Source organism: Coenobita brevimanus, chromosome 57 (genome assembly GCF_032717465.1).
Source record: "Coenobita brevimanus isolate Jiangsu-jjx chromosome 57, ASM3271746v2, whole genome shotgun sequence".
NCBI classification, from domain to species: Eukaryota; Metazoa; Arthropoda; class Malacostraca; order Decapoda; family Coenobitidae; genus Coenobita; species Coenobita brevimanus.
In genome coordinates, this window is record NC_137010.1 from 56,898,469 (window position 1) to 56,913,468 (window position 15,000).

Genomic DNA, 15,000 nt, shown 5'->3' on the forward strand with positions numbered 1-15,000 from the left:
TGCTGTATGGTAGTGAGACCTGGGCAGTAAAGGAAGAGGATATTCGCAAGCTCAAACGTACAGAAATGACAATGATTAGGTGGATGTGCAGTGCGTCCTTGAATGCGAGGCCTGAGGGGGCTAGGTTTGCAATGGAAGAGTTAGGAGGAAGGATGGGACTGGAGTGTACTGGTGTTGTGATGAGGAGAGGTAGACTGAGATGGTTTGAGAGGAAGGATGGGACTGGATTGTACTGAAGGATGGGACTGGAGTGTATTGGTGTTGTCATAGGGAGGGGTAGACTGAGATGGTTTGGGAGGAAGGATGGGACTGGGGTGTATTGGTGTTGTGATAAGGAGGGGTAGACTGAGATGGTTTGGGAGGAAGGATGGGACTGGGGTGTATTGGTGTTGTGATGAGGAGGGGTGGACTGAGATGGTTTGGGAGGAAGGATGGGACTGGAGTGTATTGGCGTTGTGATGAGGAGGGGTAGACTGAGATGGTTTGAGAGGAAGGATGGAACTGGAATGTATTGGTGTTGTGATGAGGAGGGGTAGACTGAGATGGTTTGGGAGGAAGGATGGGACTGGAGTGTATTGGCGTTGTGATGAGGAGGGGAAGACTGAGATGGTTTGAGAGGAAGGATGGGACTGGATTGTATTGGTGCTGTGATGTGAAGGGGTAGACTGAGATGGTTTGGGCATATGGAGAGGGTAGGGTTGTGAAAGGCAGACCAAAAAAGACCTGGGACGAGGTTATAGAATGTGACCTCAAGGAAAAGGGGATGAATAGGGAGGCTGCCAGAGATCAAGCAGCAAGGACAGCCGCCATTAGGTGACCAAGGCCGATGCATGTAGGGATGTCAGGGCCTTTATAAACGATACGAAGGAACGTACAAACCACAAACAAATCGCCTCCACGTCACCGTGTCCCCCGCCATTTCACTGCCCTGCTCCCAATTCACACACCCCTCTCTCATATACCTCTCCAATCCATCCCTCCATCTCATCCTTGGCCTTCCCCTCCCTCTCTCCCCCTCCACCTTACTCGCACACACTCTCCTCGTCAGTCTCTCACTCCCCATCCTCTCCACATGGCCAAACCACCTCAATGTGGCGTATATGATGATGCTTTTGTGGGTAGCAGTGTCACCTCCTTAACTCTTCCCCTCCTTTATTTTATCATGTATTTCCTACTTCCTACGATCTCCAGTCTTTCAAACGCAGTGAGTCCGGGCATCTCGAAATGAACGGATCTTGAATTTTTTTTTTCTCTCTCTCTCTCTCTCTTTGAAGGAACGGTTTTGCGCGCTCCTGGCCTTTGGTTCCTTCTTCCTTACATTAAAAAAAAAAAAAAAATGTACTCATATATACAGGTATAGTACTGTATTTTGCTGGGAAATATGGCGTGAGGATTCCGCAGACTTTTCCCGCTCTGAAATTGAAGGTGGTGTTTTGCAGACTAAAGAAATATATTGAACACACGAGCATCAAAACTAGAGTGGACAGGGCGACATGGAGGCGATTTGTTTGTGGCCACCCCTTACGGGATTAGGGCGCCTGGCAATAGATAGACAGAAGGATCCACACTAATATTATAAGGGTAAAAATCCCCATATCACTCCCTAAATGAATGCGCCAGTTTTAAAAGGTCTCTCCCTCTCTTTGATCTTGCCCCTTATATTTCTATCTATCTATTGCCCGACGCCCTAATCCCGCAAAGGGTGGCCGCAAACAAATCGCCTCCATGTCGCTCTGTCACCCACCATTTGACTGCCCTCCCCCTAACTCACTCCCCCCTCCCTCATATACCTCTCAACTCCATCCCTCCACCTCATCCTCGGTCTACCTCTCCCTCTCCCTCCCTCCACCTCACCTACATACACCCTCTTAGTCAGTCTTTCATTCTCCATTCTCTCCACATGTCCAAACCACCTCAGTGTATTTCTCCTAATCTTCTCAACCACATCCACATCCACCCCACAACGTTCCTTCACTTCTTCATTCGTCAACCTGTCCCTCCACGTCACTCCACATGCTCCTTTCAAGTAACTCATTTCCACTGCTCTCACTCTTGACTTGTTCCCCTCTTGCAAGGTCCACGCCTCGCTTCCATACGTCAGGGTAGGGATCACAATACCATCATGCAGTGGCTTCTTAACTTCCATACTTACCTCCCTATTTCTCATCACTGCTGCATTACCAGCTATCCAAACGTCCCTCAACTCCCTCCCTATCCCTCAAAAGGAGAATGGCGGATCGCAGGGGAGGAACGACTCAGCCTGCAGTCTACCGGGTTGACGTATGAACTCAGCGGCACAAGAGAGAGAGAGAGAGAGAGAGAGAGAGAGAGAGAGAGAGAGATGGGCTGACCTTTGTATGGGCGAAAGAGAAGGGAAGGGGGGGTCTGTGTGTGTGTGTGTGTGTGTGTGTGTGTGTGTTTCTCTCTCACCTCAGCACACCTGAACTCCATGGTCAGGTAGCTGTTGATGAGTAGGGAGTATTTGCTGACGTCGAAGATGGTAGGGGTGATGGTCCAGTGTAGGTTCACCCACGTAATGCCCACACTCTCCGCCTCCAGGTCCAGGATCATGCCTACGGGTGAGTGAGTGAGTGGGTGAGTAAGTGAGTGATGGAGTGAGTGAGGGAGGGAGGGAGGGAAGGAGGGAGTGAAGGAAGGAAAGATGAGTGAATGAATGAATGAAGGAAGGAAGGAAAGATGAGTGAGTGAAGGAAGGAAGGAAAGATGAGTGAGTGAAGGAAGGAAGGAAAGATGAGTGAGTGAAGGAAGGAAGGAATGATGAGTGAGTGAGAGTGAATGAAGGAAGGAAAGATGGGTGAGTGAGTGAAGGAAGGAAGGAAAGATGAGTGAGTGAAGGAAGGAAAGAAAGATGGGTGACTTAAGGAGGGAAGGAAAGATGAATGAATGAGTGAAGGAAGGATGAAAGGAAAGATAAGTGAGTGAGTGAAGGAAGGAAAGATGAGTGAGTGAGTAAAGGAAGGAAGGATAAGTGAGTGAGTGAATGAAGGAAGGAAAGATGAGTGAGTGAAGGAAAGAAGGAAGGAAGGAAGGATAAGTGAGTGAGTGAAGGAGTGGGTGGACCGGCCAGTGAGTGAGTGAAGGTAAGCAGGAAGGAAGGAAGGTAAGGAAAGATGGAATGACTGAATGAATGAATGAAGGAAGGAAGGAGCATGAGATGGCAGTGACCGTAAATGAAAGAAGGAAGGAAAGTGGAAGATGATGGATGGATGGATGGATGGAAAGATGGATGGAAGGATGGATGGATGGATGGATGAATGAATGGAAGGAAGGAAGGAAGGAAGGACGGAAGGATTGATGGATGGATGGATGGATGGATTGAAGGATTGATGGATGGATGGATGGAAGGATTGATGGATGGATGGATGGATGGATGGATGGAGGGAAAGATGGATGAAAGGAAGGAAGGAAGGGAAAATGAATGAATGGAAGGAAAAGAAGGAACGAAGGAAGAATAGGCATGAACGTCGAATAAGGTAGGTAGGTAGGTAGGTAGGTAGGCAGGTAAGTAAGTAGGTACGTAGGGTTATGAGAAGGTATAATAATGCTGAAGAGTAGTGTGTGACATGAAACAGGAAATACGAGACCAAAAATTCAAAATTCAAATATTCAAATCCTGCAACTGCCAAACTAAAAAGATTATAAAAACGTAAGGAAATATATAAGGCAGTCCATATATTACACATCCCAGGTCTTGTGTGTTTAGAGGAAGGGTAAATCTTGCTGATGTGAAAATTCTAGTTGCCTATGAAATCAAGAAATGTATACAAACAGATATAAATGGCTGATGATGATGCGGGGTGGATACTGGCAACATAAGCCGTCCCCGCAACACACAAGGCTTGGGTGAAACGCGGGATTAGGTACTGGATCACGGTGTATCAAAATCATTCATAAATTTTCAGGAATTGCACGACGAAAGAGTAACAGAACACGGTACATTACAAGTCTAACACTGAAGTACACACACACACACACTACCACACACACACACACACACAGCCATGCGCACGGACTCTCTCTCTCTCTCTCTCTCTCTCTCTCTCTCTCTCTCTCACACACACACACACACACACAGATTAGGCAGACTGCATCTTGGTAATGTCAGCCAAGTTTGGTTTTGAAATGGCTGCAACGGAGTGTGAATATATACAGACGATCTCCATCTCTCTCTCTCTCTCTCTCTCTCTCTCTCTCTCTCTCTCACCTCCCAACACCCCCATATCGATGGAGCACTTCCCAACATTTCCCATCACATCCACGCCAATCATGTCCACTTGGGAGCTGCAACAGGACGCGGTGTAGTCTAAGGTGACCGGGTACTTCGTGGCTGGGGAGAGGCCTGATACCTCGTAGTGCAGGCCTTCTGGACGGGCGTAGACGTTGCTTAGGCCTGTGGGGGAAGCGAGGGAGGTAAATATGGGAGAATAGGCCTGTGGGGGAGGCGAGGGAGGTAAATATGGGATGAATAGGCCTGTGGGGGAAGCGAGGAAGGTAAATATGGGATGAACAGGCCTGTGGGGGAGGCGAGGGAGGTAAATATGGGATGAATAGGCCTGTGGGGGAGGCGAGGGAGGTAAATATGGGAGAATAGACCTGTGAGGGAGACGAGGGAGGTAAATATGGGATGAATAGGCCTGTGGGGGAGGAGAGGGAGGTAAATATGGGAGAATAGACCTGTGAGGGAGACGAGGGAGGTAAATATGGGATGAAGAGAACTGTGAGGGAGGAGAGGGAGGTAAACACTGCTGGGTTGATGTGAAATTTAATCTGGTAGCGAGAGGATTAAACTACGGCGCACGACTCTGAGGTTGTCATTATCGTACCCTGGCAACCTACCATTCAAAAGTGCGTCCGATTTCGTAACATATTATACGCGAATCATATTATTATACACGAATATATTATACATGAATATTATTATACACGAATCATATTTTTATGCACGAATATATTATACATGAATATTATACACGAATCACATGGCAACCTACCATTCAAAAGTGCGTCCGTATCATATATATATACACGAATATATTATACACGAACATATTATACACGAATCACTTGCGTCTCATGTTATACACGAAACGGGAGGCACTTTTGAATGGTAGGTTGCCAGGTACGATAATGACAACCTCAGAGTCGTGCTCCGCGACTATCTCTATTTATCTATCTATCTATATACCCAGGCGGCTTTCCCCAAAGAAAGGGAGGTAGCCGAGACAGGACGACACACACCCCATTTACTCATACACACACACACACACACACACACACACACACACACACACACACACATTCACCTTAGCCCCATGGGGAGAAGGGACAGATCCTCACCGCACCACACCGCTCGAGGGTCAAAACTACGGATTAAACTACGAAATAACATAATCCTATTGACGGAAAGCCACTTGTATGGCGTGAATGCCTAGGCTGCCACAGGAAGAATTTGGGTCCATTCTTCTTTTGTATGCAAGAAAAAGGAACCAAAGGCTAGATGTCCGCAACTCTTCCCTCAAAAATATTATCTATCTATCTATCTATCTATTGCCAGACGCCATAATCCCGTAAGGGGTGGCCATTTGATTTTGAGTTATGTTTTACGGGGAGGGGCACTAACCCTCCACCAACCCACTTGTTGACACGTAGGGAGCACGTAGGGTTTGGTCATATGGTTACCACCCAGCGTTGTAAATGGTTTCTTGGAAAAAGAGTATACTTGATATATTTTAGACATTGTACCGTGTAAATACAGGACATACAAGACACTTAAAAGAAAATCATACGGCCCCCTACGCGTTTAACTCTAACTTGGTCTAAAATTGCCATCTATCCATCTTGAATGCTGAGCTGTAACAGAACATTAACACTAGTCTATGGCGCTAGTCACGAAGAAGTGTTAAAGAATGCACGCAGAGCTGTACCATTGTCTCTGCCTCTGAGCTACATGAAATAAGCTGTAAATGGACAAAAATGGGACAAGTTAAACAGGTACAGTTGGAACAAAATATCGTAGTCCCCCAGTCCATGAGAAAAGAAAATGGTGACTATTAACGCGTACGGTGAAGAGGAGAGAGGGAGAGGGAGGAGAAGACCGAGGATGAGGTGAAGGGATGGAGCTGAGAGGTATATGAGGGAGGGAGGAGTGAGTTGGGTGGAGGGATGGAGTTGAGAGGTTTATGAGGGAGGGGGGAGTGAGTGAGCTGGGTGGAGGGATGGAGCTGAGAGGTATATGAGGGAGGGGGGAGTGAGCTGGGTGGAGAGATGGGGTTGAGAGGTATATGAGGGAGGGGGGAGTGAGTGAGCTGGGTGGAGGGATGGAGCTGAGAGGTATATGAGGGAGGGGGGAGTGAGTGAGCTGGGTGGAGGGATGGAGTTGAGAGGTATATGAGGGAGGGGGGAGTGAGTGAGCTGGGTGGAGGGATGGAGCTGAGAGGTATATGAGGGAGGGGGGAGTGAGCTGGGAGGAAGGCAGTCAAATGGTGGGCGACAGAGCGACTTGGAGGCGTTTTGTCTGCGGCCACCCTTTCCATGATTAGGGCGTCGGGCAATAGATAGATAGATAGACAGCTCCTATAACTCACTCCCAGCTCAATAAAATCACCAGAAATCAGCTGAAAAAATAAAAAAAAATAATAATGGTTCAGCCAAGACAGAGTTAATGTGTATGGTTATAAGTACAAGAAAAATTCAGCATGAGTGTCCTGTATGCCTTCATGAATTATCCTTGAGAGAGAGAGAGAGAGAGAGAGAGAGAGAGGCATGAAGAGAGCAAGTAAGAAAGAGTAACTGAATAAGAAAAGATGTGAGAGAGAGAGAGAGAGAGAGAGAGAGAGAGAGAGAGAGAGAGAGAGAGAGAGAGAGAGAGAGAGAGAGAGAGAGGCATGAAGAGAGCAAGTAAGAAAGAGTAACTGAATAATAAAAGATGTGAGAGAGAGAGAGAGAGAGAGAGAGAGAGAGAGAGAGAGACCTGACACTGGGCCCTGGTGTGTGTGTGTGTGTGTGTGTGTGTGTGTGTGTGTGAGAGAGAGAGAGAGAGAGAGAGAGAGAGTATACCTGACACAGAATCCTGGAGTGTAGCAGTAGTGGTCCAGTTCTTTTGCTGACACACGCCATTGTAAGTATACCCTGTGCAGTCCGGCTCAACAGAAAGTGCACAGGATGGAGGATCTAGGTCGGTAGTCTGGAAAAAAAAATACAATAAAAATAATAATAATAATAATAATAATAATAATACCGGAAATAATAATAATAATAATAATAATAATAATAATAATGCAGAAATCGAAAAAGAAGTGTTAATGAGAAAATCCATCCATCCATCATCCAATTCTATGTTGCCCCATCAGAAGCATAGGAGCCCGGGGCTAGGCAAGTTGGTCCTGACATTTAAAATGGGAGTGGCCAGCCTCACTCATCCCTGAGTGGCATTACGTGAGCAATCAACCCCAACCACTCCTTGGATATAAACCTTCACCGGCTCAATCCGATTGGAGCGCCGTAATTACCCACTAAACCACCAGGCGCCAAATTTGGTGTTATGGTTACCACCCAGCGTAGTAAATGGCTCCCTGGTGTACAGGAAACCATTTGGCTTGTCACTCAATGTAGAGTCACCCACAGGCAGAAGGAAGAGGAAAGAATGAAGGAAAGAAAGACAGAAGAGGGAGTGTAAAGTCACCCACAGGCAGAAGGAAGAGGAAAGAATGAAGGAAAGAAAGACAGAAGAGGGAGTGTAAAGTCACCCACAGGCAGAAGGAAGAGGAAAGAATGAAGGAAAGAAAGACAGAAGAGGGAGTGTAAAGTCACCCACAGGCAGAAGGACGAGGAAAGAATGAAGGAAAGAAAGACAGAAGAGGGAGTGTAAAGTCACCCACAGGCAGAAGGAAGAGGAAAGAATGAAGGAAAGAAAGACAGAAGAGGGAGTGTAAAGTCACCCACAGGCAGAAGGAAGAGGAAAGAATGAAGGAAAGAAAGACAGAAGAGGGAGTGTAAAGTCACCCACAGGCAGAAGGAAGAGGAAAGAATGAAGGAAAGAAAGACAGAAGAGGGAGTGTAAAGTCACCCATAGGCAGAAGGAAGATGAAAGAATGAAGGAAAGAAAGACAGAAGAGGGAGTGTAAAGTCACCCACAGGCAGAAGGACGAGGAAAGAATGAAGGAAAGAAAGACAGAAGAGGGAGTGTAAAGTCACCCACAGGCAGAAGGAAGAGGAAAGAATGAAGGAAAGAAAGACAGAAGAGGGAGTGTAAAGTCACCCACAGGCAGAAGGAAGAGGAAAGAATGAAGGAAAGAAAGACAGAAGAGGGAGTGTAAAGTCACCCACAGGCAGAAGGAAGAGGAAAGAATGAAGGAAAGAAAGACAGAAGAGGGAGTGTAAAGTCACCCACAGGCAGAAGGAAGAGGAAAGAATGAAGGAAAGAAAGACAGAAGAGGGAGTGTAAAGTCACCCACAGGCAGAAGGAAGAGGAAAGAATGAAGGAAAGAAAGACAGAAGAGGGAGTGTAAAGTCACCCACAGGCAGAAGGACGAGGAAAGAATGAAGGAAAGAAAGACAGAAGAGGGAGTGTAAAGTCACCCACAGGCAGAAGGAAGAGGAAAGAATGAAGGAAAGAAAGACAGAAGAGGGAGTGTAAAGTCACCCACAGGCAGAAGGAAGAGGAAAGAATGAAGGAAAGAAAGACAGAGAGGATGGAAGGAGGAGAGGAAAGGGCAGACGCCCAAAGCAGCACTACGTCGAGTGAGTGGATGGTGAGCTCCCCCACCTACCACATACAAATACAAAAATGAAAAAAGAATTGTTAATAATGAATGCACTGAGAAGAATAAGTTATACAAAATTAATGTGAAGGAATGATGGAAATAATGAAGATATATGCAAAAAAAGTCTTTGAAAATGGCTGTGTTAATAAGCTTGATAAAAGTAATGTCACGGGGGAACACGAATAGGTTGGTAGGAAAGCTGAGTGGTATTCTTGATGTTTCTCTCTTTCTCTCTCTCTCTCTCTCTCTCACCTCGGGCAGCACAAGGAACTGGGTGACGGCGCTGTTGACGGACTGGGTCTGCTTGACGCTCTGTGCAGTCAGCGTAAACATACTGACTGTCCCCGGTGCAGCGTCATCTGGTACGTCGAATTCCGCCGATACTGTACCGGTCTCGTTGGTGGCTAGATGGATCCTGGGGGCAGTAAGAAGGTGTTAGAGGATAGTTAGGACAATAACGAGTGTCAAGAGCATAGTTAGAAGCAGGCCCGTAGCCATGGGGGGCTATGGAGGGGTTTAGCCCCCAAAAAACTCAATAGCCTCCCCAGCAGTTTTTCACTTAGAAGCGTATATGATTTGTTTACACACAAACCGGGAAAATATACGAAAATTCAAGCCAGATATACTACTTATTCATGACACATGACTATTGATCCTATACAGCTACATATTTAATGATTAACAATTTTTTTTTGTGCGAGGAAGAAGGAATCAAAGGCCATGAGCCCGCAATAACAGTTCCCCCCAAGAGAAAAACAAAATACAAGAGACAGCCAAATTCAAGATCCATTCATTTCGAGATGCCTGGACACACTGCGTTTGAAAGACTGGAGATCATAGGCAGCAGGAAATACAGACAGAGGGAGACAGTTCCAGAGTTGACCTATTGCATAAATGAAGGACTGGAAGTAACGGTTAACTCTTGCATTAGAGAGCTGGACAGAAAAGGGATGAGAGTTTGCTACTAGACGGGTGCTACTCGCCCGTCGTAGAGGTGGAGGAATTCATGCAGACAGTTCAGAGGAGCAGTGTAAAGAAATAAAGATGCAATAGTGCGGCGAAGAGACAGAGGTTGAAGGGAGTCAGTAAGAGGAGGAGAGTTAATGAGACGAAAAGCCTTTGACTCCACCCCATTGAGAAGAGCTGCATGTGGGGAGCCTCCCCACACATGAGAGTTGTACTCTACACAGGGGCGGATAAAACCCCTGTATAGAGTCAACAATTGTGCAGGGGTAAAGAAAGAACAGAGTCGGCTTAGCACACCCAATCTCTTGGAAGCAGATTTTACAAGAGATGTAATATGATCTTTCCAAGATAAGTCCCGAGTAAATGAAACCCCAAGCATGTTTAAGGATGATGCAGGATTAAGCTGAATATTATTAAACATTAGTGGGTACACCTGTGGAAGATTTTGACGGGTTGATAGGTGTATGAACTGAGTCTTAGATGCATTAAAAACAACAAGATTATTTTTACCCCAGTCAGAGATACGAGCCAAGTCAGACATTAGGTGTGCCATAGCCTCATCCCTTGTTTGTTGAAGTAACTGGTGAGATGGGCGTTGCGGTCATGATGTAATTCATTATATGCAAAATAAGCTGGTATAGGTTATAGGTGTTAGACTGGAATTTAGTTGAACCCGGTCGTGGTTGAATGAACCGGATCAGCGCAGCGGCGGTTTGCAGGTTTATATGGCACGTGCTGCTGGGAAAACGATTCTCTCCTCTCAAGTCTTATGCTAGCACATTTACCCGCTCTCGCCTTATTCCTCAACCGCCTCTTTTTCTTCATGGTTCTCCTCTGCCATATAAAACATCTGCTTCCTTTATTGGCCCTATTTTTTAATCTTGTCTTACTTAGAAGGACCATATCGACTCCTTAAAAATTTCAGCTTTGCAGAGCCTCCGTCTCTTACAAACTTTGTCTCATGTGTTGTAAGGCGCCGATCGAACTACTCTCCTTCGCCTACACACTGTTCTCCCTCTCTCCAAACTTGATTATGGTTGCCAGGTTTATTCTTCCGCTTCAGATACCGTCCTCCAACAACTTGACTCTCTGCATCATCACGGTTTGCGTTTGGCTACTGGCGCTCTCAAATCTTCCCCAGTTGAATGTCTCTATGCTGAATCAGGAGTTCCTTCAATTTACCGCCTTCGTGCTGTGCTCACTCTTCGTACCTTTGCTAAGTTGCACCGTTTCCCTAATACCCTTCCTCTGCTTCCCCGCGGTCCTGACTTGAACACGCTTCCCTCACACCTCAGGATCAAACCACCTTTTGCAATTCGAGCTCGTACCCTCCTCTCACACTCCTCCCCTACCGTTGACAATGTTTTCTATCTCCGGACGATTTTTTTTTTTTCCCCCTCATGGCTTCTTCTGCGCCCCAACGTCTGTTCTTCTTCCCTCATTCTCCGTTCCAGATTTTTAGACCATCTTTCCCGTCATTCTTCTGCAGCTCCTTGTATACACAGTTGGTTCCAAAACCCCAGAGGCTGTCGTGTTCGCAGCTCTCTTTCCTGACGCCTTTGATCGTTTTAGCCTTCCTGTTTGTGAGGGTGTTTTAACGGCCGAGTTGTATACCCTCTTGTTTGCGTTGCGGTATGTTTGTCGTTCCTCCTCTTCCACATTTGTGATAGTCTCTGATTCTTTTGGTGCTCCGTCCCTTCTTCAGTCGCCTTCTATGTCTCATCCTTTAGTCCTTCGTACCTTATGACGATTTTTTTTTCGTCACATGGAAACTCCTCGAGCTGAGAGTGTTAATGTACTCTTGGACAATATCAGTTTCCCCAGATCAAAGTAATCTGGACAAAAAAGATAATTCTTCCGTCGGAATTTTCGGGTTTATGATATCAGTTCCGCAGACATGTAAGTGACGTTCACGTGTACAGAAAAGAATAACGTTCATTTTGGTACCCCCCCCCCCAAAAAAAAAAAAGGTTTCAGCTGGTTTTAGCGCTTACACTAGTATTATGCAGCATATATTTAGTTCATTACATGTTTATACATTACATTCTAGAAGAAATATATACGTGGAAGGGATAGTACAAAAAAATAAGGCCCCCCCCAACGATGGAGATGGCCCCCCCGCCCAAATATCAGGTCCTGGAGTCGGGCCTGGTTAGAAGACAGATAAAGAGCGTAGAGAGTCTTTTAAAAATCTAACGGTTCCTGACGCAGTTAAATTTGAAGACATGAACCCAGCCAGTACTGAACCCGTTTTGTTGGTGTTTAGATGGATCCTGGGGGTTGTTAGGGGGTGTTAGAAGGTAGTCAGGGCAATAGGGAGAGGTAAAGGCACAGTTAGAAGGCAGATAAGGAGCGTTAGAGAGTCAAATCTAACGGTTCCCGACAGTTAAATTTGATGAAATGACCCTAACCAGTACTGAACCCGCTACGTACGTCCTTAGATGGGTCCTAGGGGTTGTTAGAGGGTGTTAGAAGGTAGTTAGGGCAATAAGGAGAGTTAAAGACATAGTTAGAAGTTAGATAAGTGTTAGAGAGTCGTAATAGGCTGGCTAAAACCTTCTAACAGTTCCAGACACATTTCCACTCGGCGCCGTGAACTTAACCTATACTGACCCCATTCCGTTGGTTGTTAGATTTATTTTTTATGCAAGAAAGAAGGAACCAAAGGCCAGGAGCAAGCAAGACTGTTCCTTCCAAGAAAAAAACGAAAACAAGATAACAGAGCGCCAAATTCAAGATCCGTTCATTTCGAGATGCCTTGACACACTGCGTTTGAAAGACTGGAGATCATAGGCGATGGGAAATACAGACAGAGGGAGACAGTGCCAGAGTTGGGAGAGGTTAGAGAGAGAGAGAGAGAGAGAGAGAGAGAGAGAGAGAGAGAGAGAGAGAGAGAGTGTGTGTGTGTGTGTGTGTGTGTGTGTGTGTGTGTGTGTGATACTGAACTGTACTTAACCACACGTTTGGGTAGGAAGAGGCATAATGATGATGATGATGATGATGATGATGATGATGATGGTATGTATCCCATCTATCTGTCTATCTATCTATCTATATCTCATTATGTATATCTATTTGCTTACATATCTCATTCTCTAATACATCTATCTGTCTATCAATTTATCTATTTAACATATCTATCTATCTGGCTATCCATTAATCTATCCATCCATCCATCTACTACCTACTTATCTATCCATCCATTTATCTATCCATCCATCCATCTACCTACCTACCTATCTATCCATCCACCCATCCATCCATCGACCCATCCATCCAATCACCCACCCATCTATCTGTCTATCTACCTATCTATCTACCCATCCATCCATCCACCCCCCCCCTCTCTCTCTCTCTCTCTCTCTCTCTCCACCTACGTCGACGGGTCCAGGTCTGACAGGAACTTCTGGTCATCCGTCCCGGTCAGGGTAAAGTCACTCTCCAGACCAAAATTCGTAACAAGGAAGGTGGCAACGCTGGACTCTCCTGGCCGGGCCGAAAGTTGGTCCTGCGTCGCCGTGACCTCCACGCTGGCCTGGACCGGGGTCATGAGCACAGGTAACAGGCGGCAGAACTCGTTACCTGGTGGCGGTCACGGATAGGGCAGTTAGTGTGAGAGACTGACTAGGAGAGTATGTGTAAGGGGAGGGAGTAAGAGGATGAGATGGTGGGGACGTGGATGGACCTGCAATATTGAGAGACTGACTTGGAGAGTAGGGGCAGTTAATGTGAGCAATACTGAGACTGACAAGGAGAGTATGTGTGAAGTTGTGAGGCAGAGTGAGAAATATTGAGAGACTGACTAGGAGAGTATGTGTGAGGTTGTGTGGAGAGGTGAAGTGTAAGCATTAATGAGAGACTGACTAGGAGAATGTGTGAGGTAGTGAGCAATATTGAGAGACTGACTAGGAGAGTGTGTGTGAGGTAGTGAGCAATATTGAGAGACTGACTAGGAGAGTGTGTGAGGTAGTGAGCAATATTGAGAGACTGACTAGGAGAGTATGTGTGAGGTAGTAAGCAATATTGAGAGACTGACTAGGAGAGTATGTGTGAGGTTGTGAGGGGGGGAGTGGAAGGATGAGTGTATGCAATAGAGAGACTGACTAAGAGAGTTGGGGCAGTTAATGTGAGCAATACTGAGAGACTGACTAGGAGAGTATGTGTGAGGTTGCATTTTTCTCATTTTCGGTGCAAGCTCTCTCTCTCTCTCTCTCTCTCTCTCTCTCTGCCTTCCATCTTTTTCACATCCACTCCCTTCTCGTCCTTTCCTTCTCCTCTCTCTCTCTCTCTCTCTCTCTCTCTCTCTCACCTGACAGCACGTGGCCGCACAGGGACACGAAGAACGGGTCCTCAGGCAAAGGGTCGGACCTTATGTAAAATTCATCATCTATTTCGCCATCGTAGGAGATCTGGCGGAGACTGGTGCCCGCCTGTGGATAGATGGATAGATGGATAGATAGACAGATGGATAGACATATAGATAGATAGATAGATGGATAGATGGGTAGGTGAGTGGGTGGGTGGATGGATGGATGGATGGATAGACAGATAGATAGATGGATGGATGGATGGATAGATAGATAGATAGATGAATCGATAGATAGATAGATAGAGAGGTGGGTGGGTGTGTAGGTGGATGGATGTATAGATAGACAGATAGACAGACACACACAGATAGATAGACAGACAGACACAAACACATAGATTGATGGATAGACAGATAGATAGGTAGATGGGTGGGTGGGTGGGTGGGTGGGTGGATGGACGGATGGATGGATGGATGGATGGACAGACAGACAGATAGACAGGCTGATAGATAAATGTGGGTGGGTGGGTGGGTGGATAGAGAGAGAGAGAGAGAGAGAGAGAGAGAGAGAGAGATTTATTCGAATGACACTAAGACACTCTTGTCGGGTAAGGAAGTTCCCTAACACCTCTTCCTTAGCGATTTACTTTTGGCTATGGCTGGTTAATATCCTTTTGTACGTTATTTATGCAGAGTATGGCGACACTGGAAGGATTTAAGTAACACAGAAGACAGTATGGTGTAATAGACAAAATAAATCGCTTAGGAAGAGGTGTCAGGGAGTTTAAGTAACCGAAAAAGTACATCAGCCTTCAAGCAGGGGCACAGATTCGTATCCCCAAATGTACTTCACCCTATCAATGTACTTCACCCTATCAATGTACTTCACCCTATCAATGTACTTCACTATCAATGTACTTCACTATCAATGTACTTCACTATCAA

General features: G+C 46.0%; 1 protein-coding gene across 1 annotated transcript in view; it reads right to left on the reverse strand.

The window, feature by feature from the left end:
* Positions 1-15,000, reverse strand: part of LOC145402037 (uncharacterized) — a 73,076-nt gene that overhangs the window by 11,592 nt on the left and 46,484 nt on the right. The window contains exons 15-20 of the mRNA XM_080274133.1: positions 14,059-14,179; positions 13,127-13,331; positions 9,036-9,198; positions 7,078-7,204; positions 4,226-4,411; positions 2,431-2,573 (exon numbers count right to left, since the gene is read on the reverse strand). Coding sequence (XP_080130259.1) covers positions 2,431-2,573; positions 4,226-4,411; positions 7,078-7,204; positions 9,036-9,198; positions 13,127-13,331; positions 14,059-14,179 — 945 coding nt within the window. The remainder of the gene's footprint in view (positions 1-2,430; positions 2,574-4,225; positions 4,412-7,077; positions 7,205-9,035; positions 9,199-13,126; positions 13,332-14,058; positions 14,180-15,000) is intronic.